The 26,350-nt window shown below is 47.0% G+C and overlaps 1 protein-coding gene across 1 annotated transcript; it reads right to left on the bottom strand.

The window, feature by feature from the left end:
• Positions 1 to 10,176: 10,176 nt before the first annotated feature.
• Positions 10,177 to 19,309, bottom strand: DBI (diazepam binding inhibitor, acyl-CoA binding protein). The gene is made up of 4 exons (XM_083154304.1): positions 19,162 to 19,309; positions 12,191 to 12,308; positions 11,450 to 11,512; positions 10,177 to 10,364 (listed from the first exon to the last, which is right to left on the bottom strand). The coding sequence occupies exons 1-4, from the start codon at positions 19,168 to 19,170 to the stop codon at positions 10,288 to 10,290; spliced, it is 267 nt and encodes an 88-aa protein (XP_083010430.1). The 5' UTR covers positions 19,171 to 19,309; the 3' UTR covers positions 10,177 to 10,287.
• Between the last annotated feature and the right edge of the window lie 7,041 nt (positions 19,310 to 26,350).

Below are 26,350 nucleotides of genomic sequence, written 5' to 3'. Positions count from 1 at the left end.
GGGGTAGGGTTCATGTTTTCCTATTGAATAATGGGATTGTGTATGTTATTATTATTATGTTTTTGTTTTGTCAGCAAGATTGGTGCATGAGGTTCACATTTAATATTGCAGTGGTGAAAAAATTTCATGTAATATGGCGCAGGTGCAGGTGGTTTCCTTGTCCGCTCACTCCCTTTCACATTAACACTATGACATGGCCTCCTTAAGCTTCCTTTCCTGGAATGTGAGGGGTCTCAACAATAAGGTGAAGAGGTCCCTGGTAATTAGGCAATTAAAAAAATACAACTCAGATGTGGTGTGTCTCTTAGAAACGCACTTAGCAGGGAGTAAAGTGTTGTCCCTCAAAAAACCCTGGGTTGGATGGGCATACCACTCTACCCATACCTCCTCCTCCAGGGGAGTATCTGTACTCATTAAGAAAACTGCTCCTTTCTCTGTGATAGATGTCCAAATCGACCCCTGGGGTAGATATGTGTTCCTAAACTGCTTAATAAACTCTCTCCCTATACTATTGATGGCGGTATATATCCCCCCCCCGTATTCTCCCTCGGTCCTTAAAAAGGTGGCCGAATTCATGGCATCTTATCCCAACACGGCCACTATATGTATGGGAGACTTTAATAACCTCCTGGACCCCACAATGGATAAGGCCTCTATGAGACAACATCCCACACAAACCAGGCCATCACACTTCCCGGGAGTAGTAGCAGAGATGGGTCTCAGGGATGCTTGGAGAGTGAAACATCCTACCTCCAAACAGTACTCGTGTTTCTCCCACTCCCACTCCTCCTTCTCCAGGATTGACCTAGCATTAATTACACCAGACCTGATACCTAGGATTAGTCGCACTATGTATGAGAGTAGAGGCATATCGGACCACTCCCCAATTACACTCCACTTAGACTTTAATTGCCAAAAAGGACAGGCACTATGGAAACTTAACCCCTTTTGGCTGACCCGTATGGGTACAGGGTTGGACCTAGAGGCAACGTGGAAGGAGTTTTTTGAAAAAAACTCTGGTACTGTGGCTGCGGACGTCCTGTGGGATGCCTTTAAGGCCTTCCTTAGGGGGACTCTGATTCAAAGGGTCTCCAACCTAAAAACGTTTTATAAAAAACAAGAGACAGAACTAGAAACACAGTGTGTTGAAACTGAACTAAAATACCTCACGGATAAATTAGAATCCTCCAAACTAGAATGGTTAAGCGCCCAAAAAAATTGGAAATCATATCTTCTAGACAAAACCCGATACAAATTAATGTTCACCTCCCATTCGACATATGCTTTTGGGGATAGACCGGGCAGCTATATGGCACGACTTATGCGAGGGGAAAGGGGCCCCAGTACAGTTATAGAACTTCATACAACAAGTGGCCAAACAGTCACTCAAACCCCTGACATTGCCAACGAATTTGTACACTATTATAGAAATCTTTACACCTCCAAATCTTCATCTGAAGTGGAGGATCTTAAAACATACCTATGCAACATCCCACTCCCTTCTCTAGCTATTGAAGATCGCAACTTACTGGACTCCCCCTTTACACTTGAAGAAATAATATCCGCTATACAGGCTTCCCCCAGCGGCAAGGCACCGGGCTCGGATGGAATCCCATCCGAGCTATACAAGAAACACGTTAACTTCTTTGCAGCTCACTTATTGAACATCTCCCAACAAATATTCGATGATGGTAGTCTCCCGACATCAATGTCGGAGGCTATAATTATCGTCCTCCCCAAACCCGGCAAAGACCCCTCTTACCCCGACTCCTACCGCCCTATCTCCCTGCTCCCAACAGATATCAAAATACTGGCCAAAGTTTTGGCTGCCAGACTCAATCGAATCATAACGCATATAATCCACCCAGACCAAACGGGTTTTATGCCCAATAAAACTACCTCCATTAATCTCCGACGAATGTTCACACACCTACAGACTCCTAGAGAGGACCGGTCCATCTCGGCCATTGCCTCCCTGGATGCAGCAAAGGCATTCGACTCTGTCGAGTGGAAGTACCTTTGGGAGGTAATGGACCGTTTTGGTTTTGGACCAAAATTTATTGGATTTATTCAAACACTATACGCGTCACCAACAGCCAGGATTTCGGTAAATGGATACTTATCCCAATCATTTCCCCTGTTCAGAGGCACTAGGCAGGGCTGCCCCCTGTCCCCCGCCTTATTTGCCATTGCCATCGAACCCTTGGCCTGTATGATCAGGGTAAACAATAACATTGCTGGCCTAAAAGTAGGGACCAGGGAAGACAAAATAGCATTATATGCTGATGATATCCTCCTATTTATTCATGACTACGCCAACTCACTCCCCCTAATATTCAGCACCATTACGGAGTTCGGTCAACACTCCGGATTATTAATCAATTGGTCCAAATCTTCTATTACACCACTTAGAGGGAATGTACCGAACCCTCCTCCCATGCAACTCCCACTCCCATGGACTGACACCTTTAAATATCTAGGAATATGGGTCTCAAACAAATCCAGCTCCTATATCGCACTGAACCTCCTCCCACAAATAACCTATCTCCGCACAAAAACGCCGCTTTGGAGCAAATTGCCACTAACGGTCACTGGCAGAATCAATCTGGTGAAAATGGTCTTCCAACCGAAACTTCTCTATATTCTTCAGCAAGCTCCAATATATATCCCCCAGAAACACTTTAAAAAAATCGAAAGTCTGCTATCCTCTTTAATATGGGCAGGAAAACGTCCTAGGGTTAGCATTCAAACCCTCACTAGACCCAAAAACCTAGGTGGCCTGGCCTTACCCGACTTCAAGTACTATTACTATGCAGCTCAGTTGAGCTTTACATGGGAATGGTTAAATGTAAAAGATAATAATACTCTCCACATACAAATGTTTGCCCAGCACTCCCCGGGAGGCTCTCCATTACAAACTCTGCTAGGTGGTTCCACTAAAAATATTAAGATCCCCATGGTCAGACAGGCAATTATTATATGGCGACTGGTTCACGGAATCATGGGGGGCCAAGGATGGGACCCAGAGATATCCCTACTTAATACTCGTGCTCTGCCCGAACTGGCTTCTCTGGAAGTCGACAGCACATGGAATAGGTGGAGTGTATCCAGTTTAGGCGACTTATACCAAAATAACACCTTTAAAACTTTCCAGGAATTACAGGTGGACTTCCCCATCCCCAACTCGCAATTCTACAGATACCTCCAAATGCGACATGCCCTCAACAAACAAGTGGGATCCTCATCATGTTCCCTTGTCAACAACTCCCCTCTTAAAATATTGATCCAGGGGATTTCGGGAGGGCACCTGGTATCTACCCTATACTCGAATATACAACAAAAATCGCATTCAGACCTTCTCCCCCTCATTAGGTTGAAGTGGGAAGCTGACCTGGGAATCATGACTGATGAAATATGGTCAAGCGCATTGGAGGCTCACAGATTGTCCACAACTAGTATTAGATTCCAACAGATACAGTATTATGTGGGGTACACACCAGGACGACCACCGTCGTTCACGACCGATAGACGACCATGGAACGATTTCCCTTGGACTTCCCGGGAGCTCCCAGGCAGTCCCCAGCAAACGATTAGCAAAAATTGTGTTTTTTTGCGGAACGATCTAGATCCGATCCCGATGCGCCCGCGATGGTCGTTAAGACGGTCGGATCGCTGGTTTTTGTTTTTTTTGCAAGAACACATGCGACCGTCGTCAGATGGGCCTTTGAAATTTGAATGAAGGGGCTGGACTAGCAGAGGGGGAGGACTAGCAGAGGGGGATAGGAATAGCAGCAGCCATTTTAAACCAGTGTATTTCTGCTTTGTTACTAGTGAGGCTTGGTTTATACCTGCTGAACGCTGGACATAGCTATTTACACATTACTTTGTTTTGCCTGCCATTACAAAGTGTCTTTTAACCCTGCACTATGGAGAATGCAGTGATGGGTAGTCACCAGCAACAGTACCTGCTCTATTATGCAGTTTTGAAGCTCAGGCGTCAGAGAGCCCAGCGCAGGAGAGAAAGATCATGCTGGACAAAGCAGTGGCTACTTCAGCGTCAGACTCGTTCGCACATGCCACTGCTCAGGGACATCAGGGAGAATAACCCAGACGATTTCCGTAACTTCTTGAGGATGGATGATGCCACATTCCAGGAATTGCTGCGTCTGGTGACTCCCCACATCGAGAAGCAGGATACCAAGTATCGCATGGCTATCCCTGCTGAGGAACGGCTGGTGGTCACCCTGAGGTTTCTGGCGACAGGACGGTCTCTTGCTGACCTAAAGTTTGGATCCCTCATCTCCCCGCAAGCTTTGGGCCTCATCATCCCGGAGACCTGCAAAGCCATTGTGAAGGTGCTGCAGTACCAGTATTGCAAGGTAAGGATGAAATATACACTGTACACTTTATTGTGCAAACAAAATATTTTTATTTATAATTTAGGCCTAGGACAGAAACAGGTTTTTTAGGCCTTTCATGGTTAAAACATGTAAAATAGTAAATAGATTGTGTCAACAAAAATATATTATAATACCATATATAAAAGATATTGTACAAAAACACACACTATATATAAAGATTTAAGTATGTATGACCCAGTTTAAACTTTCCCAATAAGTACGGGCTACTGTGTGGCAGAGGATGTCTGCCGCAGATAAGTAAAGGCTGCGGCCCACATGGCGCATGGCGCAGATGCAATGGTCCCGGCCACATTGATGTGCGCCATACGCCATGTGAGCAGTGGCCATCACATACCTGCAGCTGAGACCATGTCTGCCGCACAGTACCCCATACTATTGGTAAAGACAAAAGGGCAATAAATGGAGTTTGCTATCCAGATTGAGGAGAATCCTGTTCTCCCTCTGGTAATGCAGGTACAGGTAGCAGCATATAAAAAAACAAAAAACACACTCTGGTAACTTCTGGAACAGGCACTTACAACAGTAGGGATAAGGTACTGTGTGGCAGAGGATGTCTGCTGCAGATATGTAAAGGCTGCGGCCCACATGGCGCATGGCGCAGATGCAATGGCCCCCGCCCCATTGATGTGCGCCATACACCATGTGAGCAGTGGCCATCACATACCTGCAGCTGAGACCATGTCTTCGGCACAGTACCCCATACTATTGGCAAAGAAAAAAGGGCAATAAATGGAGTTTGCTATCCAGATTGAGGAGAATCCTGTTCTCCCTCTGGTAATGCAGGTACAGGTAGCAGCATATATGTAGAAAACCAAGACAAAAGACACTCTGGTAACTTCTGGAACATGCCCTTACAACAGTAGGGATAAGGTACTGTGCGGCAGAGGATGTCTGCTGCAGATATGTAAAGGCTGCGGCCCACATGGCGCATGGCGCAGATGCAATGGCCCCCGCCCCATTGATGTGCGCCATACGCCATGTGAGCAGTGGCCATCACATACCTGCAGCCGAGACCATGTCTGCCGCACAGTACCCCATACTATTGGTAAAGACAAAAGGGCAATAAATGGAGTTTGCTATCCAGATTGAGGAGAATCCTGTTCTCCCTCTGGTAATGCAGGTACAGGTAGCAGCATATAAATAAACAAAAATACACACTGTGGCCCTTGTGTGGCAGAGGATGTCTGCTGCAGATATGTAAAGGCTGCGGCCCACATGGCGCATGGCGCAGATGCAATGGTCCCGGCCACATTGATGTGCGCCATACGCCATGTGAGCAGTGGCCATCACATACCTGCAGCTGAGACCATGTCGATGGTAAATGATAAAGTAGCCTATTTTTTAAGACAGATCCTCAAAAACAGGACACTCTGGATCTTCTATCAGTAAAGAACTGTAGAATTGACGGTACTGGGGGGGTTGAGAAGGCTGTGTAGGTGTTGACTGGGTATGTGTTGGAATTGTGCTCGACTGGCCTGCTACGGTGGCAGGCGGAGTAGGCACTGGTGATTCTAATGACAGTGGTGTGTCTGGTGCACTACCAATGCCAACTATTTTAGTGCCACTGTTGAGATACCCTAAACTGCCATTATACACCAACTCCATGCATAACTTTTCAAAAGTAAGTTGCTGGTCAGGAGCCATGTTGCGAACACACTCTGCCACATAAGTGAAGTAGTTGTCATGTTTGTCCGGGTTTCTTTGCAGGACTTGATGTGCCCGCATCATAAATTCTTCATGTGCCGCTGCTTCTCCTTTTTTTCCTTTGCCACGCATTTTTTTGGCACGGGGGAGTGGTGGAGTGGGTTCCAGGGTGGGTGGCGGAGTGCGTGCCGGAGTAGGAACTTCGTTAGATGTGCATGCATTATCAGATAGGACAGATAGGTCTGGGGTTGCAGGTGGGTAGTCACCAAGCTGTAAAAAAATTGAACATGTTTACTAATCAATTCTATTTACTTCTAATTTCAGTTCCCTACCAGCGTGAATGAATGGAAAGTCATCGCAGAGGAGTTTGAACAGCGATGGAACTTCCCAAATTGCGGTGGAGCCATTGATGGCAAACATGTCCGCATAGCCCAGCCTATCAATAGTGGTTCCTACTATTTTAATTACAAGGGCTATTTTAGCATTGTACTAATGGCTGTGGTGAATGCCAACTATGAGTTTATCTTCCTGGATGTAGGAAGGAATGGCCGTGCATCGGATGGTGGCACTTTCAAGGACACAAAGTTCTACGAAAGGCTCATAGCGAACACCCTTCACTTGCCGTCTGTCCAGGAAACTAAACAGGGGCTTAACTTTGTTTTTGTGGCTGACGAGGCTTTTGGCCTGCACGAGCATGTCATGAAGCCATATGCGCAAAGGGGCCTGAACCATGACAAAAGGATCTTTAACTACAGGCTATCCAGGGCACGGCGTGTTGTGGAAAATGCTTTTGGCATCCTGGCAAGCCGGTTTCGCATTTTTCACACTGCCATTAACCTGAGGGTGGACAAAATTGACTGGGTTGTCACGGCGTGCTGTGTCCTGCACAATTTGCTCCGCAGAAAAGCCACACAGCAAAGGGCTACAGGCACAGCACTCCAAGAAGACCAAGAACTGCCAGAGGAGGTAGTGCAGATATCCTCCTTGCAAACCCCAACACAACGCTACACAGGGAGTGCACGAGCCAAACAGGTGAGGGAAGAGTACATGGCCTACTTTAATGGGGAGGGCGCTGTGGATTGGCAGGAGGAATCAATTAGATAGCCAAAAAAATAGACTCACCGATGCAGACTGCGAATTCTCCTCCTCCTCCTGCGCCGCGACTTCTTGGTTTTCCTGTTCGACCATAAGGACTACTCCTGTCCTCATCGACTCCTGGCTGAGGGTGAATGTCAACCGGTCATAGTACCAGAGCGATGTTTGATACATCTCGTCGACTCCAGCACCAGACTTCTTTGCAGCCTCCATCTTCTTGTGTTCCTTTAAGAACACCGTGCGCATATTCTGGATGCGTTTCCTCACCCATTCAACATTGGCCTCTGGGTGAAATGGAAGACTGTAGCGTGCCAACTCCTCCAAGGCTTGGTTTCTTTTCATTTTGTTTGAATACTCCTTGGATTTGGTTCTCCACAGGCATTCGTGTGTACGATATTTTTCAATAAACCCTTCCAAAAACTCTTGTTCCTTTGCGTTGGACATTGGGACTGTAAAAAGATAAAACCATTTTAGTTGTTATAGTTATACCCATGTTTTGTTTCATATTTAAATTTTTATAGTTATAGTTACCAGTTTACCTAGTTCTTATGTTTTAAGTATTTAAAATGTTAATAAACTTTTATGAAAACCACTATACATTTTATTGTGCAGATTGCTATTCACACACACAGGTGAATGGGGCCTAGCAGAGAGGAGTGCTTGGAATACTGCAATGGTGGACAATGGTTTATGTATATATATCTATATATACACAAACACACACACACAGGTGAATGGGGCCTAGCAGAGAGGAGTGCTTGGAATACTGCAATGGTGGACAATGGTTTATGTATATATATCTATATATACACAAACACACACACACAGGTGAATGGGGCCTAGCAGAGAGGAGTGCTTGGAATACTGCAATGGTGGACAATGGTTTATGTATATATATCTATATATACACAAACACACACACACAGGTGAATGGGGCCTAGCAGAGAGGAGTGCTTGGAATACTGCAATGGTGGACAATGGTTTATGTATATATATCTATATATACACAAACACACACACACACAGGTGAATGGGGCCTAGCAGAGAGGAGTGCTTGGAATACTGCAATGGTGGACAATGGTTTATGTATATATATCTATATATACACAAACACACACACACAGGTGAATGGGGCCTAGCAGAGAGGAGTGCTTGGAATACTGCAATGGTGGACAATGGTTTATGTATATATATCTATATATACACAAACACACACACACAGGTGAATGGGGCCTAGCAGAGAGGAGTGCTTGGAATACTGCAATGGTGGACAATGGTTTATGTATATATATCTATATATACACAAACACACACACACAGGTGAATGGGGCCTAGCAGAGAGGAGTGCTTTGAATACTGCAATGGTGGACATTGGTTATATGTATACACACAGACATGGGGCCCACCCAAAAAAAACAGTGACATGGTCGGGTGCACGGTTGCCAAACCAGTGCTTTATACACACTATATACATTGGTGGCAACAGTGGGCATGCATAGAAGAGCATTGGGAGTGCAAACATACCAGGTTGTTGTTCTGGGAGATGAGACAAGAAGGAGAGTCCAACTGCTGCGCCAGCGCTGTTTGCTATGTGGAAAAACATGGCGCCGGGGGAGTGTTTAGGAAATGCCACTCAAATAGGCTGGATCAAACGACGGACGCACCGACGGACGGACGACGGAGGCGGCAAAAAACACTCACGATCTGCATACGATTGACGGTCGGTCGGCCTGGGATTGACAGATCCTACCTGCAGCACGTAGGACCAAAGATGCGACCAAACGAGCGGCGTGAACGCGCATTTGATCGGAATCGGATCAAATAAATGTCAAAAACACACGATAGTACATACAATCTGCATACAACCGGTCGGAATTGGATCTAAATTGACAGAATCGTGCCCTAGTCGTCCTGGTGTGTACCCAGCATTACATTTTACACCGGGTATACATGACCCCGACTTTACTACATCGTATAGGAGGATCCTCATCCTCGGTATGTCCCAGGTGCAATGCAACAGAGGGTACCTTTTTCCATTTACTATGGTCATGTCCTAACATAACTACATACTGGGAAACTATCATTAATTTTTTGAGGGGAGCGGGTATCCCCGGGAATGCGATCACCCCTGGTGTCTGCCTACTCTCAGCTTTTGATGAGGAGGCCCTCACTGCAGCGGATAGGCGGTTTGTGATCAACATATGTGCTCTAGCCAAGGTGATCATAGCTAGAATGTGGATGAGGAGTGAGGCCCCGAGTATAACAGCTTGGATCTCGCTGGTCAATGACACAGTGAGCCACGAAAAATTTGTTTACCTGTCCAGGAATAGTGAGAAAAAATTCCACTCCATATGGTATAAATGGTTGGAGTCTACCTATTCAACAGGAAATACTCCCTAAAATCAACGCCTTGGGGCTAATGTCCTATTACATTGCAAACCCTCTAAAGAAGACAGGGACTAACAATAATACTATGTCGTTAATTAATGTGTGAACACACCCCGCCTATTGGTTGTTGATGCCGAGCACCTTCACAAATACAAATGCTCCCTATGGTATTGAGGCCTGCCTCAGAAAGAGCCTAACACATTCCTTATACCTTTCTATTGAAATACTCCCTATAGATTACCTGCACGCGACGTGCCTAAATCACTCCTGAAGCTAATCTACTATCTAGAGTTGTTTGTTGCTCCTCAATAGCATGAACTTTATATTGATTGAATACCAATATATATACTGTACCACTGTACGTGAATAAAGATACCACCCTTTATGTTTCTGTACAAGCTAACCCTCTATTGGATGAGGGATTCTGCACTTATGTACTAAGTCTTGCTTGTATGTACTCGTTTGTTCTTGTTTTATTTTTTTGTTTTCGTTTTTTTTTGTTACTAATGCATATAAAAAACAATAAAAATTTATTGAATTTAAAAAAAAAAAGAACAGAACATAAGACCATAGATGGTTTATTTCCCCACAGACAGTAGAGCACACGGAGTAAGGATCGTCCACACCATGAAAAGAAACACGGAAGGTTTATTTATAATACGAGCAGACGGCACATGGGATTAAATCGCTTCACATTGAAACCGTTCCAGACCGACACCTGCACGGGACAGACGCAGCTCTAATTAGTTCCATATTTCCCCTTTAGGTCCTCCACATGTTTGATGTAACCGCATCTTGCGTCTTCCTTGGAGGTGCCTAGAAAAAAAACCGCAGACAGATCCTCATTAGTCGCGGATGCCGCACAACTCGAGATCAGCCGAGGAAACGGACATGCTGCAGTCTTTGGGTGTCTAGCACACGCCACATGAATGACCTGGAAGGAGATCAGGGTAGGAGCAGGACTGGATTGAGGGCTTCATGGGCTGGATTGGGCCTGCTGATAAAATTGTTCTATCAGGAGAAGCGGAGTGGGAGTGGCCAGTGCTGCGTGGGAGTGGCCAGTGCTATGTACACTATCAGTCTCAATCCTTTTGTGTGGAAATACAACTGGTGGCTTGGTTATAATTATTCTGCCATAACGATGGCTTTAATCAGCGCTGCCTCCTACTGCTGCAAGCACTAATTAACGGCTCTTAGGCTGAAGGCCTTAAGACCCTATATCAGTGATGGCTAACCTTGATACCCCATTGTTGAACTACACATCCCAGCATGCTCTGCTACAGTTTTTCTATTTGTTCATGGTAAAAATTATGTAGGGCATGCTGGGATGTGTAGTTCAACAACAGCTGGAGTGTCCCATCCACACCCTAGGAACCCTTATCAGGCTTTTACAAAAATCCCAGAAGCATTCAGGGCAACTCCATTTTCACAGGGTTTTAAAATATACTGTCCAGAAATGCGATCCAGACATATCTCCTGTTACCTGTGCCTCTATCGCAAACCTTGCAACTCACCATGCGCACTTCATAACACAAGTGGAAAGGAATGGGATCCAAAACAAGATTTAATTTAGACCCGTAAAAGGTTCTTGTAAAATTTTATAAAAATTTACAAAAATTGCAATTTAACAGCACTGTGTTAGGGACAAGACTACTATGCCTAGAAAAAATAAAAAAAAAGATTATACCAGTAAGTTTTGTACTAGTAGTTCCTGTGCATCACCTCAATGCCGGTGTCCTACCCAGTCCTCATACTGGTCCCAGTCTTTCCAGAACGCAGCATTAGGGGGAAATTAAGGCGTTCTCTACTACGGAAACAGAGAAGCCTGGGACGGGTCTGGGGCAGGACCAGGACAGTAAGTGTGTGAGTGGCAATGCTGTATTATCAGATACACTTCCTACCTTTCTTAGCACTCCAAGCATCCCACTTTGCTTTACCCTTGAAGTCCATGAATCCGGGTCGTTCTGGAGGGACAAGAAACAGAACTAACGTAAGTGTCAGACATTCCGCTCACAGTTTATGTTCTTATCTTCATACATCAGTCAAGCTTCATTGTGTAAGACTTCCACGTGTGTATCGGTCACAGGTCAGACCTCATAACTGGGTGTTTGTCCCTTTAAATGCAAGTTTCGCTTTCTCCCTTTATAGAACATTGCTGTGGTGGAGGCTTGTACCCAGATTCCCACATATCAGTGACCACTGCAGCCAGAAATGTTCATTTGCCAGCACTGGCATATTGCTGTGTAACACTGTCCAGCAGAGGGCCAAAATAGATGAATCTGATGTATCTGGGACAATAAGGCAGACTCCATCTGCAGCTCACAAGCTGTGTAACACAGTATAAGAGACCATCACATTGTGCCGCTGGGCCTAGCACCAACATAGGTGACACAACCCAGTCTGCCGGGAGTATATACTATGAAGTGCGTTATACTGACAGTTATCTATTAGGTCACAGACGTAGCAGACAGTCTAAGCAGGAGGGGGGGGGGGGGGGGGGGGGGGAATCAGTTGGTCACCAGCAAGTTGTTAGACAGTCATTAGGTCGACATGGGTAAGGTCGACAGTGAAAAAGACTACCTTTTTTTTTTTTTGGTGGTGACCCAATGACCGTATCCCGTACAGGTGTCATTCACACGCACCTGTGTTTATATCCCCGACAGTCGCCTGCTTGTACAGTGCATAGGTTTCCAACATCTCCTGGTCGGTGGGAGTGGACTTCAGCTGCTTCACCTCCTCTGCCGCCTTTTCAAATTCAGCCTGTGGTAGAAAGAAGTGTGGAGACGGGGAGACAAATGAGCATTTCCAGCAATGTCCAGCAGAGGGCAGTCATCAGCCAGGGATAGAGTACATTCCTGCACATCTCCGAACCCAAAACCACAATGCAGGCACTGTTCTCATGTATAAAAGGACTTTAGTATTGGTGTAACTGCACATTATCGTGTGTGTTACCCTGGCTACACACATCCACATTAACACAGTGATCATTGGGGAATACTGATGTCAGCCTGGGAGAGAGACCCGCAATCACACTGTGCAGCCAGTATCTCTAACGCCATAGACAACCGGTATAATGAATGAATAGGTTAGTATATGATGGCAGACAGCGGGGGGCTTGTTGGTGTAATAAATGGGGCTGTTAGCCATCACCAAAAGGTTATATTAACTGACATGTGGGTTTAAGACATGGAGCGGTTTCCCATAGCAACCAGATTCTAGCTTTATTCTTTTAGAAGACGATAGATTGATCCAGTAACCAACCAGCGTCTCCACCCACCAGACCACACCAATCCCATCAACGGTAGCATCCTCCTTGTTCCTGTGTGGACAATGTGCGTGTGGCCACACCCACCAGGCGCCGTCCCCCACAATCACTTTCCTCATCAGCACTTGCCACCCTCTGCTTTAATACCTCACCAGTCACCTCCACCACTCAACAAAACCAATCCTGTAACCATTCCATTCCCCCACCCCCCTCCTCCACACCAATCCCAGTCGTTTTTTTGTTGTTGTTTTTTTTTACCTGTGTGGGCATATGTATTTTTCCTGTGGGGAAGTGTGTTTTTTTTTGTTTGTTTTTTTACATTTGTCTGTTTGAGTTTTTCCCTGTGGGGGTGATGTGTTTGTTTATTATTGTTGTAGCCAATGACTCCCTAACCCCCTTAGTTAGGCCACAACCCCCTTTTCTGTACCTCCTTGGAAGATCTCATAAGTTTAGAGTAGATCACTGACTCCAAGTCCAACCACTTCTACAGCTAAGTCTATAACCAACAATTCATTAGTAAAGGGGGATATTTGTGCATTATGAGGTTCCGGAGTCAATTAAGATTTCTCATCGCCACAATAATAAATGGAAGTGTACGCCAAACATAGTAAAATTCATTTGCAGGAACAGGGGTCCCTTTGGGGTGTATAAAAAGGAAATAGATTGTAAGCTTGTAAGCTTGTGAGCAGGGCCCTCCTACCTCTATGTCAGTTTGTAACCACCTAGTTTGTTTGGCACGGGATCATTGGGAAGACAGGTGTTTTCGCCATTTATGAACCCGAATTTTGACACAGATTTAAGTGCACTGCGTCCCCCCGCTGCGCTCAGCATTTTATTTTCCCACCACACCCTAGTGAATGGTGGGGCATGAAATACCGCCTGTCTGCTCAAAAAAACAGTGAAAAACCCCGTCGTCCTTGACACCTCGAGACCTTGATCCATGTTGACCTAGACACCTGTCGAACTTCTAGTAAGTTGACCCAACGGTGTCGACCATCCGACCTTATCCCATTTGTTTTATCACGGTTATATCCAATTGTAAAATGCAACGGAATATGCTGCGTTATATAATAAACTGTAAATAAATAACAAAAATGCAGCCATTTCCCTTCTATAGCTGGGAGCCAGGGCAGTTATGCGCATGTGCAGCCTGTACGCCACAGCAATTGCCAGAGAGGGTTCCGGAGGAGTTGCTAGATTAAATGAGTTTTTTTTTTTTTTTTACTTTTCCCATCATGCACAGTGTCCACGTATACCTGGAGGAGGAATATTTATATATTATTTATCTATATATCTGTGGGGCCCGAAGCGTGGTGGGGATGCGGTTAATTTCCCGGCGGTCGGGATCCCGGCGGTCGGAATCCCGACACTGGAATCCCGAAACTTTCTCCCTCCGTGGGTGTCCACGACACCCATAGAGGGAGAATAAAATAGAGTGCCGAGCGTAGCGAGGCACCGGGCCCGCTGCGTGGCGAGCGCAGCGAGCCCGCAAGGGGGGGCGATTCCAGTGTCGGGATTCCGACCGCCGGGAAATCATATCGGATCCGCGTGGTGAGCTAAGCGAGAGTACAATCCAGCTGCAATAAAATAACCTACACCTACATAAAATTACAGATAAAATAAAAACCACTGCGAGGGCATCTAACAACTTCCGCCCTCACCTAGGCCCTTATTCTGATCGGTGCGGATATATCCGCGTGCGTTCGGCCCGCCGATGTTTTGTGTCTGCGCATGTGCAGAGGCGTCTCTGCGCATGTGCGAGCGGGGCGTACGGCCAAATTCCACATGATATGTGAACACTCCGTACAGGGGGTGGAGAGGGGCGTGAAGGGCTATTTGGGCTCATTACCATATGCAAACGCCCCGCGTTTCATGGGAGTTCCCATGAAAACGCTGGGCGTACGTATGGTAATGCGGCCGTGACGCACGTGTAGGGGGCGGACATATGACATCGCCGGATGTCAGCTGCCCACCCAGATCTCTGCTTTTGCACGGAAAAATGTCCGTGTGGTCTGAGGTTGCGGGTGCTGGTGGAGCACTCGGTCCTGCATTCGATGGTCTGCGACCATCGAATGATGGGGGAGGTTCCCTTAGATGGAGGAGGCGTATTCCGTGAAAAATACACGTGCGGTCCGTTCGGCCAGCTTCTTACCGCATACGGACGGAGTTGGCGATCCGTATGGAAGGCGGGGTTTCGCACGCACGGTCCTGGCCGCATAATCGGCTCCGGCCGCACCGATCAGAATAAAGGCCCTAATGTCACACCCTACCCTCACAATGCGGATCTAGACGCAGAGTTACCCTTTTGGCCAAGCTCCAGTATGCGGTCTCTCATTCATACATTTTTGGGGGGGATCTTTAGTATCTGCGGGTAATTTTAAAAATGGGTTTCAGGATATATCCCATAAATATTTGATAAATAGGAACCCAACTAGGACATATTCAGTTCTGTCCGCCCTGTAACATTTCCCAATGAGTTACCACAGGAAGAAGTGCACATAGTAACAAGACTGTTGCAACATCGTAACCAGACTGAAGTATAACATTTATCCCCAGTAACCTGGAAACGCCCCAGATATAAAGTCACTGCAGCGCAGGACATGGGCTGAGCAGGGACAAAGATCAGAGGGAGGGTCCCAGTTGCCACATCTGCAGCCACTGACATATACAGACAGATAAGTCTGGGCCATACCAACCCTGACCCCTACCCAGGAAGAGGGATTACATCATATCTTCTAGGAGGCTTTTGTTCAGAATTTCTAACAAACTGAAATCCTATCTGAGGCCTGGATACAGCACATCTGCTGTTATGAAAGCAGTACCAGCATCTAGCCCAAGTGGCTTGCAGGTGCTGGGGCTATTGCTACCACTGCCGGATCTGCAGACAAAATACTTGTCTGTGGTCCAGCCATGCCTGCCCCCTTTGAAAATGTCCCTTCCAAAATGGCTGCTGCCTCCTAGGAGGTTACAGTTGTTATGGATCCTAGGGGATTTTGGGAGAGACATACCCCAACAGCACCCAGAGAAGTCGGGGTGTGGTATGACGACCCTACCGTCGGGATTCAGACATTGGAATCCTGACCACCGGTACTCTGACAGGGGGGTGAGCACAAAGAAGCCCCTTGCGGATCACCACAGAAACTATTCTCCCCATATGGTGGTTGTGGACCCCCACGAGGGAGAATAGCATGTCCGTCAGGATTCCGATGTTGGGCAGTCATCTGGCACCCGATAAAATCACCTGATAGTAAATAGGTACCAAGGGAAGCTAAACTTTTTCTGGCGGGAAAGGAGGAGGCGTTATTTACAGTTATGCCCCTGATCTAGCAACTACTAGTGACATAACCAAGGCTTGCAGGTACTCTATGCCCGAGGGATGCGGTTATCTATTAGAATGAACTTAGGTCTACAGTCATTAGGTCATTAGGTCGACCCCACTAGGTCGACTGGCAGGAAGGTCGACCTGACTTAAGGTCGACATGGGCCAAGGTCGACATGACTTAAGGTTGAATTTGCATAAAGGTCGACATGAGGAAGGTCGACTGGTCATAAGGTCGACATGGGTTTTTCACTTTTTTGAGCCGACATGTGCCGACAGGCGGTATTTCATGCCCTACCATCCACTAGGGCGTGGTGGGAGAATAAAATAGTGTGCCGAGCGCAGCGAGGCACCGTGCCCGAAGCATCGCGAGCGAAGCGAGGGTCCGATTCTCATTGCCAACTGTGTCCATGTCGACTGTGTCGACATTCGGTTAAAAAAACAGTGAAAAACCCATGTCGACCTTATGACCAGTCGACCTTTATGCAAATTCGACCTTAAGTCATGTCGACCTTGGCCCATGTCGACCTTAAGTCAGGTCGACCTTCCTGCCAGTAGACCTAGTGGGGTCGACCTAATGACTGTAGACCTAAATGCAGTCTGACGAATGATCCCATTCCATGCCCGAAATGTAGTAATGACTATGGAGCTGAAAACTAAGCTGCATCCATTTTACATGCGATTTATCGGATGGTCTGCAATACAGGGGCTGGCAAACAGGGCTATATAAAGCAAATCACATGCGATATATCGCAGTGCTACACACTGCCACAATGTGCACCAGACCCGGTGATTCTGATTAATCCTACATGCAGCAGGTCCAATCGACAGACCCGATACGCAGGGGACCGCGCATCTGATTGGACGGGACGTCAAACCCATGCCATTCTGCCACTTTTCATCCGATTTCTTGGCCCGAACCGTCGGAATCATATGAAAAGTTGACAAATCGCACTAGTTTATGGCCGGCTTTAGACTTCCCCCACAAATTGCTTAATATAGAAGTTGCATCCAGATCCTACATCCCGCGCACTGCAGCACTGATCCACATCAGCTGAGAGGCTGTACTCCCACATTATGCAGGTATTGGGCTATCAGGAGCTCCCTGTGCCAGGCTCCTGCCCACATCCCAAAGCCTCTTACAGAGGTCTCTGCTACCACACACACACACACAGGAGAACGCCGTACAATGAGGTAACAGTTTTTCAGGTGCGACTGAAGTTGTGACCGGTGGCGAGCCTTGATAAGAACTCACCACCATATTAGCAACGCAGACAGTGGGCATCTCGGTAGGAAGACCGCAGCATCGGCACAAAGATGTAGTAGTGGCTTCGGCGAAAACTGGATCCAGCCCTGTGTGTTCTCTAGCACAGACATGGATTCCCGATATTAGGTGCTCCAGGTTGGCTGCTGACTGCTGCCATATCTGCCCCTGTCTGATGGACCACCCTACAGGGCAGCAGCACTGACATACAAGTCACTGCATACAGCTGTGGTGATCAGGATGAATTCAGATCTGTCATATGCTAACAAATATACCAACATCAGAGAGCAGCGCTGTGTAATGAGAGTTACCACTAATACATTATTGCTGCATAGCTGGGCACACAGGCTGGTACCGGGCACGGGTGCCCCAGACTGACCCCAAGTGGGGAGATAAAGGCCAACAATGCATTGGTACAGGATTAGGGAGATGCAGGTGGGGACAGCACTGGAGAGACGCCGGTAGGCACCAGGTGGGGGCAGGAGAGCAGCGACACAGGGTATCAATGTGCGGGGACTGGACTGGGGAGATGACGGTAGGCACCAGGAGGGGACAGACAGGGTAGCAACGTGCAGGGACAGGACTGAGGAGACGCCGGTAGGCACAGGACTGGGGAGACACCAGTAGGCACCGTGTGGGTGGAGATAGGAGGCGCAGGCTACTATAATGGGCTTTACCTATCATTTTTTACCTGCCAACAATCACCAATAAATATTTAGTACAAGATTGCTAGTTGTATACACAGGATCTCCTGAGACACGGTGCAGAAATTATCCATATAATGATCGTCACACCACAGCCATAGAGCACACACACACACACACACACACAGTGCCTGGTGCAGGGATTTACTACACAGTGCCTGGTGCAGGAATTTACTACACAGTGCCTGGTGCAGGAATTTACTACACAGTGCCTGGTGCAGGAATTTACTACACAGTGCCTGGTGCAGGAATTTACTACACAGTGCCTGGTGCAGGGATTTACTACACAGTGCCTGGTGCAGGGATTTACTACACAGTGCCTGGTGCAGGGATTTACTACACAGTGCCTGGTGCAGGGATTTACTACACAGTGACAGGACCTGGTGCAGAGATTTACTACACAGTGACAGGACCTGGTGCAGAGAAATACTACACAGTGACAGGACCTGGTGCAGTAATATACTACACAGCGACAGGACCTGGTGCAGTAATATACTACACAGCGACAGGACCTGGTGCAGTAATATACTACACAGCGACAGGACCTGGTGCAGTAATATACTACACAGCGACAGGACCTGGTGCAGTAATATACTACACAGCGACAGGACCTGGTGCAGTGATTTGCTACACAGTAGCTGGGACCTGGTGCAGAGAAATACTACACAGTGCCTGGTGCAGTGATATACTACACAGCGACAGGACCTGGTGCAGTAATATACTACACAGCGACAGGACCTGGTGCAGTGATTTATTACACAGTAGCTGGGACCTGGTGCAGTGATATACTACACAGTAGCTGGGACCTGGTGCAGTGATATACTACACAGTAGCTTGGACCTGGTGCAGTGATATACTACACAGTAGCTTGGACCAGGTGCAGTGATATACTACACAGTAGCTTGGACCTGGTGCAGTGATATACTACACAGTAGCTGGGACCTGGTGCAGTGATATACTACACAGTAGCTGGGACCTGGTGCACTGATATACTACACAGTAGCTGGGACCTGGTGCACGAATACGGTATAGGGACAGTATATTACACTGAAATAACCTACCTCAGACATGGTGCAGCGATGACTCCAGTGACACTAGGATCTTACAGGCCGGACTTTCACTAAGCACATGGAGGAGGGAGGAAGCGTTATCGTACTACTAATAATGCCCTATATAGGACTCCACCCAGTCACCTACTGAAACATCCAATCACACCGCACAGCGGTGACACGTGACCCGCATTGTCCGGGCCAGGCGGCCATATTGAGTGGGGCTTAGAACAATGGTCGGTTGCGGTGCAAGTCATTCAGGGATTGCTATCATGTATAATGACAAGGAGATAACAAAATATGAATGTAGGAGACGTATATTCAGGGCTATTTTTCAGCAGGAACTGAGGCCCTTATTCTAGTTCACTCTTTCTGACAAAATATTTCTTAGATGGACAAAACCATGTGCACTGCAGGTGAGGCAGGTGTTACTTGTGCAGAGATAATTAGATTTGGGTGGGATTTTACACCTGCCTCACCTGCAGTGCACATGGTTTTGTCCATCTAAGAAATATTTTGTCAGAAAGAGTGAACTAGAATAAGGGCCTCAGTTCCTGCTGGAGCCTGCTGAAAAATAGCCCTGCGTATATTGATTACAGTATAGGAGATGTGTATAAAATATGTATGTTGGATATCAGCTGTACGGTATACTGCATATAAATATCAGGTGTAAAATGTGTATATAACATGTTAGGAGATTATGAGGTAATTAATATAGGATTTGTGTACTATAGGGGGATCAGTATCATCTTTATTACATACAATATCCCAGCAGTGGGCATCTCGTGGTCAAAAGACCGACACCGGCATCCCAATACAGAGAATCCCAACTCCGAGAGGTCCGTAAGTGACCTAGGGGTAGATTTACGAAGTGGCGTTGATGTGTAAATGCGCTATCCCCGTGCGTTATAGCAGGGGATAGCGCATCGCCTAATCTATCACACCCACCGAGCGTTTACTCTAACGCCGGCGGTGTGGGGCAGGAGGCATAGCGCAGGGGCGATATTTTGCACTGCGCCCCTGCCTCCTGCCAGATTTATGAACGGTCAGCATCGCTGACCGTTCCGCCGCCTGCAGCTGTCGACTTCGCCAGCTGCAGACGGCGATGCCTATACCTAACAGCAGGGACAGCGCTGTCCCTGCTGCTGGGGCTGAGCTGCGCTGGGATCTCGCGAGACTAGCGAGATCCCGCGCATGCACAGTAAGCCGGCCGGGGGGGAAGGAGACGGCGCATCAGTATTAACTGATGCGCTGTCTCCAGGAGGGACATCGCCGGAGGGGGGAGTTAGCGCTCCCCCACTCCGGCGGCAAGATCTTAATAGATCTTGTCGGTGTCCCCTCCTGCTTCGCCTCGCTAATGAGGCGAAGCAGGAACTGTTATAGCGGCGCGATAGGCGCCGCTATAATAAATCTACCCCCTAGGGTCAGATGTACTAAGGTTGAAAAGTGATAACATGGAGAGTGATAAACCACCAGCCAATCAGCTCCTACCTGCCTTGTCACAGGCTGTGTTTGAAAAATGACAGGTAGGAGCTGATTAGGTGGTGGTTTATCACTCTCCATTTTATCACTTTTTAGAGCTTAGTACATCTCGCCCCTAACCGTCTTTCCTTACTCCCTAATTCTAACCCTCCCTGCTTGCAGCCTAACACCCCCCATCTCCCCGCAGATCCTGACCCTGACCATTTGCACTAGTGCCCAACCCCGGGATCCCCCACACCACAGCCTAACCGTAAGCAACCCTTCTAAGTGTGAAACCTATACCTCTTTTCCACAGCCTAACCCTAACCTAACCCCCCACCCCCACCCCCGCAGCCTAGCCCTAAGTTCCCCCCTAGCTCATATTCATAAACCTAACCCCCTCCCTCCCTTGCCTGACTCTAACCCCTAATTTTATCAGCTGGCATCCCATCCAATGGTAATATAACTGCATCCCATATACTGTAGGATATCAGACAGTGATGCAGTAGCCAAGTAGAGCAAGTGTCTCAGTGGACCCTTGAGCAGAAAATGGTGTCATTAGAGGTGTGACCAGTAAAAGTAACCTTATTTTTGTCACTGCAGGATTATCAGATGTATGTACCAGACACTAGAAACAGCCCTCGTTGAAGTGTCTCCAGCTTCTCATTACACCCCACGCCATACTTGCCTACCTGACCCTCTCCATGAGGGAGAAAATGCTCTGTTCCTGGCCTTCCCTGGTAATGTATGATTAACCAGCACCTGTGGGGAGCTAGGTAATTGATAAGAAAGGTGTCACCACAGGTGATCGCAATCATACATTACCAGGGAAGTCCAGGAACAGAGCATGTTCTCCCTCATGGAGAGGGTCAGGTAGGCAAGTATGCCCCATGCAGGCTTAGGTGCCAGCCAAATTAAGAAGAAAACTACCTAATCAGTCACGTAAAGCAGAACGTCAGTGATGTAAAACCTGGAGTCTGGATGACTTCCTCACGTATAAGACTGCCTACCACTCCTACCCTACCGCAATGCTTTGGACACAAACAAACATACTTCCAACCTCTTATCTCTTTTCATGCCTCCAACCCCAAACATCTTTTTAATACATTTAATTCACTTCTGTGCCCTCCCTCACCCCCTCCACTAGCTACCATCATTGTACAAAGAACTTGCCTCCTAATTTAAGGACAAGATTGATAACATCCGGTATGAGATGATATGCTCCTCCGCAACCAGTGACCTACTCCTGAGGCCTCTGGCACTTTTTCCTCATTTGAGCTCACAAATGAAGAAGTATCAAAACCTTTCTCATCCTCTCTCCTCTTGATCCTGTACCCTCAAAAGTCAGTAAAATTCTTTCTCCTGTGCTCATCCCAACCTTAACTAAAATCTGCAATCTCTCTCTTGCTACATGTATCCCTGTTCAAACATGCAGTGATTACTCCCATTCTGAAAAAAAAAAACACAATTCTGACCCAACTCTCTCTCTCTAACTATCATCCTATCTCTCAGCTCCCATGCCTCTCCAAGCTACTGGAGAGACTTGTCTACTCTCGCCTCACACACTTTCTTACCTCTCACAGCCTATTAGACCCACTTCAGTCAGGCTTTCATTCCCAACACTCCACAGAGACAGCACTGACTAATGTTTTGAATGATCTGGTAACTGCCAAGTCTAAAGACCATTACTCACTACTTATTCTTCTAGATCTTTTTGGGTACTTATTATAGCTGGGACCTTATTGTGTATTATCTGGGCTCCCAATTTTTTCATTGCATGCCACTACTTAAGGCATGCAATGCGATGCGATGCGATGCGATTTTTCATTGTAAAGACCTGATTTTTAATTGTATAGTCAACCATGGGTGATTTCATACCCCCACTATCCAACTACGCATGTAGTTGATTTAATATAGTATGGCGAGCACAGCGAGCCACTGAGCCCGAAGCGTGGCGAGGGGACGCGGATTACTTTACATGTATTCTGCGCCCCCTCCCGGGGCTCGCTGCGCTCGCCACGCTTTGGGCTCGGTGGCGCGCTGCGCTCGCCACGCTATATAAAATCATCTCCATGCGTAGTTGGATAGTGGGGGTATGAAATTACCCATGGGTGACTATACAATTAAAAATCTGGTCTTTACAATGAAAAATCACATTGCATGAATTGTATGCCACTATATTGCATGCAATGCGATGCAATGCGATGCAATGCGATGCAATGCGATGCAATGCAATACAATGAAAAAATCGGGCGTCCAGATATTACACAAGTACCTCTTTTTGCTGTGTTTGACACTGTGGATCACACTCTTCTCATACATACAAACACTACACTCCTAAATGATACAGCCCTTTCCTGGTTCTCATCCTACTTATCTGATCGCTCTTTCAGTGTTTGCTTCTCTGACTCTACTTCCTCTTCCGTACCTCTGTCAGTCGGAGTTCCGCAAGGCTCAGTTTTAGGTCCCCTGCTTTTCTCAATCTATACTTCCTCTCTTGGCAAACTAATCAGCTCTTTCGGATTTCAGTATCACTTGTATGCGGATGACACTCAAATCTATCTATCAACTCCAGAGTTGTCACTAGTGGTTTTGGCCCGTGTCTCTGAATGCCTCTCTGCCATCTCATCTTGGATGTCTTCGCGCCACCTCAAACTCAATATTTCCAAAACGGAATTACTTATATTCCCACCGGCAAAGAACAGTTACCATCCTGATATCTCCATCACTGTCGACAACACGACAATCTACCCTACCCCACAAGCTCGCTGTCTAGGGGTCACCCTTGACTCTGACCTGTCCTTTGTTTCCCACATTCAATCTGTCTCCAAATATTGTTACATGCATATAAAAAACATATCAAAGATATGACCCTATCTCACACAAGACACTGCTAAAACGCTAATCCATGCACTCATTATATCCCGCATTGATTATTGTAATAGTCTCCTCATTGGTCTTTTCAAGAACAGACTCTCGCCACTGTAATCTATTTTGAACTCTGCTGCTAGGTTGATCTTCCTAGCAAGATGCTCATTGTCTGCTGATCCGCTCTGCCAGTCCCTCCATTGGTTTCCCATATTCTACCGTATTCAATACAAAACACTTCTACTCGCATATAAAGCTATTAACCATACTGCACCAACCTATATCTCTACACTGATCACAAAATATCTCCCATCTCGACCACTCCGCTCTGCACAAGATCTGCGTCTCTCTTCTGCACGGATCACCAGCTCCTATTCGCTATTACAGGACTTTCATTGGGCTGCTCCCATCCTATGGAATGTCCTTCCACGCACAATTAGATGCTCATCAAGCCTCCAAACAAGTGTTCCCTGAAAACTCACCTCTTCAGGCAAGCCTATCAAATTTAAGTACCACCCGCATAACCCTCTGAGGCACTCATGTATTATATAGCTTCCCTTCTGGACTTGTAACTTGGTGGGACTGCTATGCTATTACTGGTGCCTGTCCTTGTGTTTCCCTCCTATATCCCTATAGATTGTAAGCTTGCAGCAGGGCCCTCTAACCTCCAAGTCTGTCTGTTGTTACCCCATTTGTTCTTTCAATGTTGTCATCAGATGTAAAGCGCAATGGTCTCTTCTGCGCTATATAAGAAACTGTAAATAAAAATAAAAAATTAATCTCCATTCCAAATACACATTCCCTATAAGGTGGTTTCCCTGCAATGTAGATCCACTGGATAAATTGATCCTCCCTGGGCAGATAGTATTCATTACTCACGTAGTACCTCGCACCAATCCATTCTTAACGCTGCTGCTAGGCTCATCTTCCTCTCCCGCCGCTCTACCTCCGCCTCCCCCCTCTGTCTATCTCTTCACTGGCTCCCCATTCCTTTCCGAGTTCTCTTTAAACTCCTCACCACCACCTACAAGGCTCTCTCCTCCTCCACCGCTCCTTACCTCTCTTCACTGATCTCTATCCACACTCCCTCCCGTCCTCTTCGCTCCATCGCTGACCGCCGACTGACCTCTCACCTAATCACCTCCTCCCACTCCCGTGTCCAAGACTTCTCTCGCGCTGCCCCCCTGCACTGGAACAACCTCCCGCCACCCATCAGGCTTTCTGATTCTCTCCCTCAAAACCCACTTTTTTCGACTAGCCTATTCCTCCTCCTAACCTCTTTTGATCCTCCTATCCTGCCTCCGTTCCCATCCGTTCCTACTTATTCTATTGTTTTTCGTTCATCCACCCACCTCCTTTTAGTATGTTAACTCTTATGAGTAGTCCCTCAATTTGTTGCCTGTATCTTACCGTATTCAATATAAAACACTTCTACTTGCTTATAAAGCTATTAATCATACTGCACCAGCATATATCTCTGCACATATCACAAAATATCTCCCATCTCGACCACTACGCTCTACACAAGATCTGCGTCTCTCTTCTGCACGGATCACTAGCTCCCATTCACTATTACAGGACTTTCATCGGGCTGCTCCCATCCTATGGAATGCCCTTCCACGCACATTGAGACTCTTCACCAGTCTCCAAACTTTCAAGCATTCCCTGAAAACTCACCTCTTCAGGCAAGCCAATCATATTTAAGTTCTACATGCATAACCCTCCGAGGCACTTATGTATTATATAGCTTCCCTTCTGGACTTGTAACTGCTATGCTATTACTGGTGCCTGTCCTTGTGTTTCCCCCCTTTATCCCTATAGATTGTAAGCTTGCAGCAGGGCCCTCTAACCCCCAAGTCTGTCTGTTGTTACCCAGTTTGTCTTATCACTGTCTACTATTGTAAAGCACAACGGAATCTGCTGCGCTATATAATAAACTGTAAATAAATAAATAAATAAATAAATAAATGAGTAGGGCCCTTCTTCCTCACGTACTCACCCTACCTCTTTACCTCACCTGCACTCCTGCCCTGTTCTTCCCTTCCTCTACTTCATCTTCAGTCTCCTCAACAATTTCGACACCTACTTCTGACCTGATGCCTGATGCTGATTTTAGTTCAACCAGCTATACCCCTATTTATGCTGTATTTTATCAACACACCCTGTACATTACCTTGTAATTTGTTTTTGTTTGCTATGTACGGCGCTGCGGACACTTTGTGGCGCCTTATAAATAAACGTACTACTATTACTACTACTACTACTCTTGACAAGCTCAGAGAGGAGACTTTCAGCAGGAGTTCGGGGGGAGGGGCTTAAACGTGACATCGTTTAGCCCCGCCCCCATGAAGGGAAGTTACTCATTTTGCCTATCTCCGTGAAGTGGGCGGGGGCTAAATGACGCGATTATGACACTTTAGCCCCCCCCAAGAAGCGGGGGTCCCCCAGAATCCAGGAGGGTTGGTCGCCTTTTCGGGGGGCCGGGAGGGTGACCCGATTTTCCGGGGGGGCGGGAGGGTAGGCAACCCTGACGTAGGTGGTCACATGGTCCAGAAGATGCATGTTTGCATCATTACATTGGTTCAACCAGCCTCCTGCTCATTGTGTCTCTCCAGGCTCTTGACTTTACAGCCTCCTGCCCCCTGTGTCTCTCCAGTTTCCTGCCCCATCACTCCAACCTCCTGTCTTTCCAGACCAGTTGCGCATCTATAAGTCCAGGCTCCTGACGTTCCTCCAGCCTCTGGTCTCTCTAGCCTCCTACACTGTCATTACAGCCTTCTCCTTGCTCCGGTGTTAAAATCATTCTGCTTTGTACATATAGAATGTGACTTTCGGTACTTGTGTAATAGCACGGCGCCCGGCTACGCTACGC

The sequence above is a fragment of the Crinia signifera genome, chromosome 7 (assembly GCF_055691185.1).
Source record: "Crinia signifera chromosome 7, ASM5569118v1, whole genome shotgun sequence".
Lineage (NCBI taxonomy): Eukaryota > Metazoa > Chordata > Amphibia > Anura > Myobatrachidae > Crinia > Crinia signifera.
This window is presented reverse-complemented; position numbering and strand designations above follow the sequence as displayed.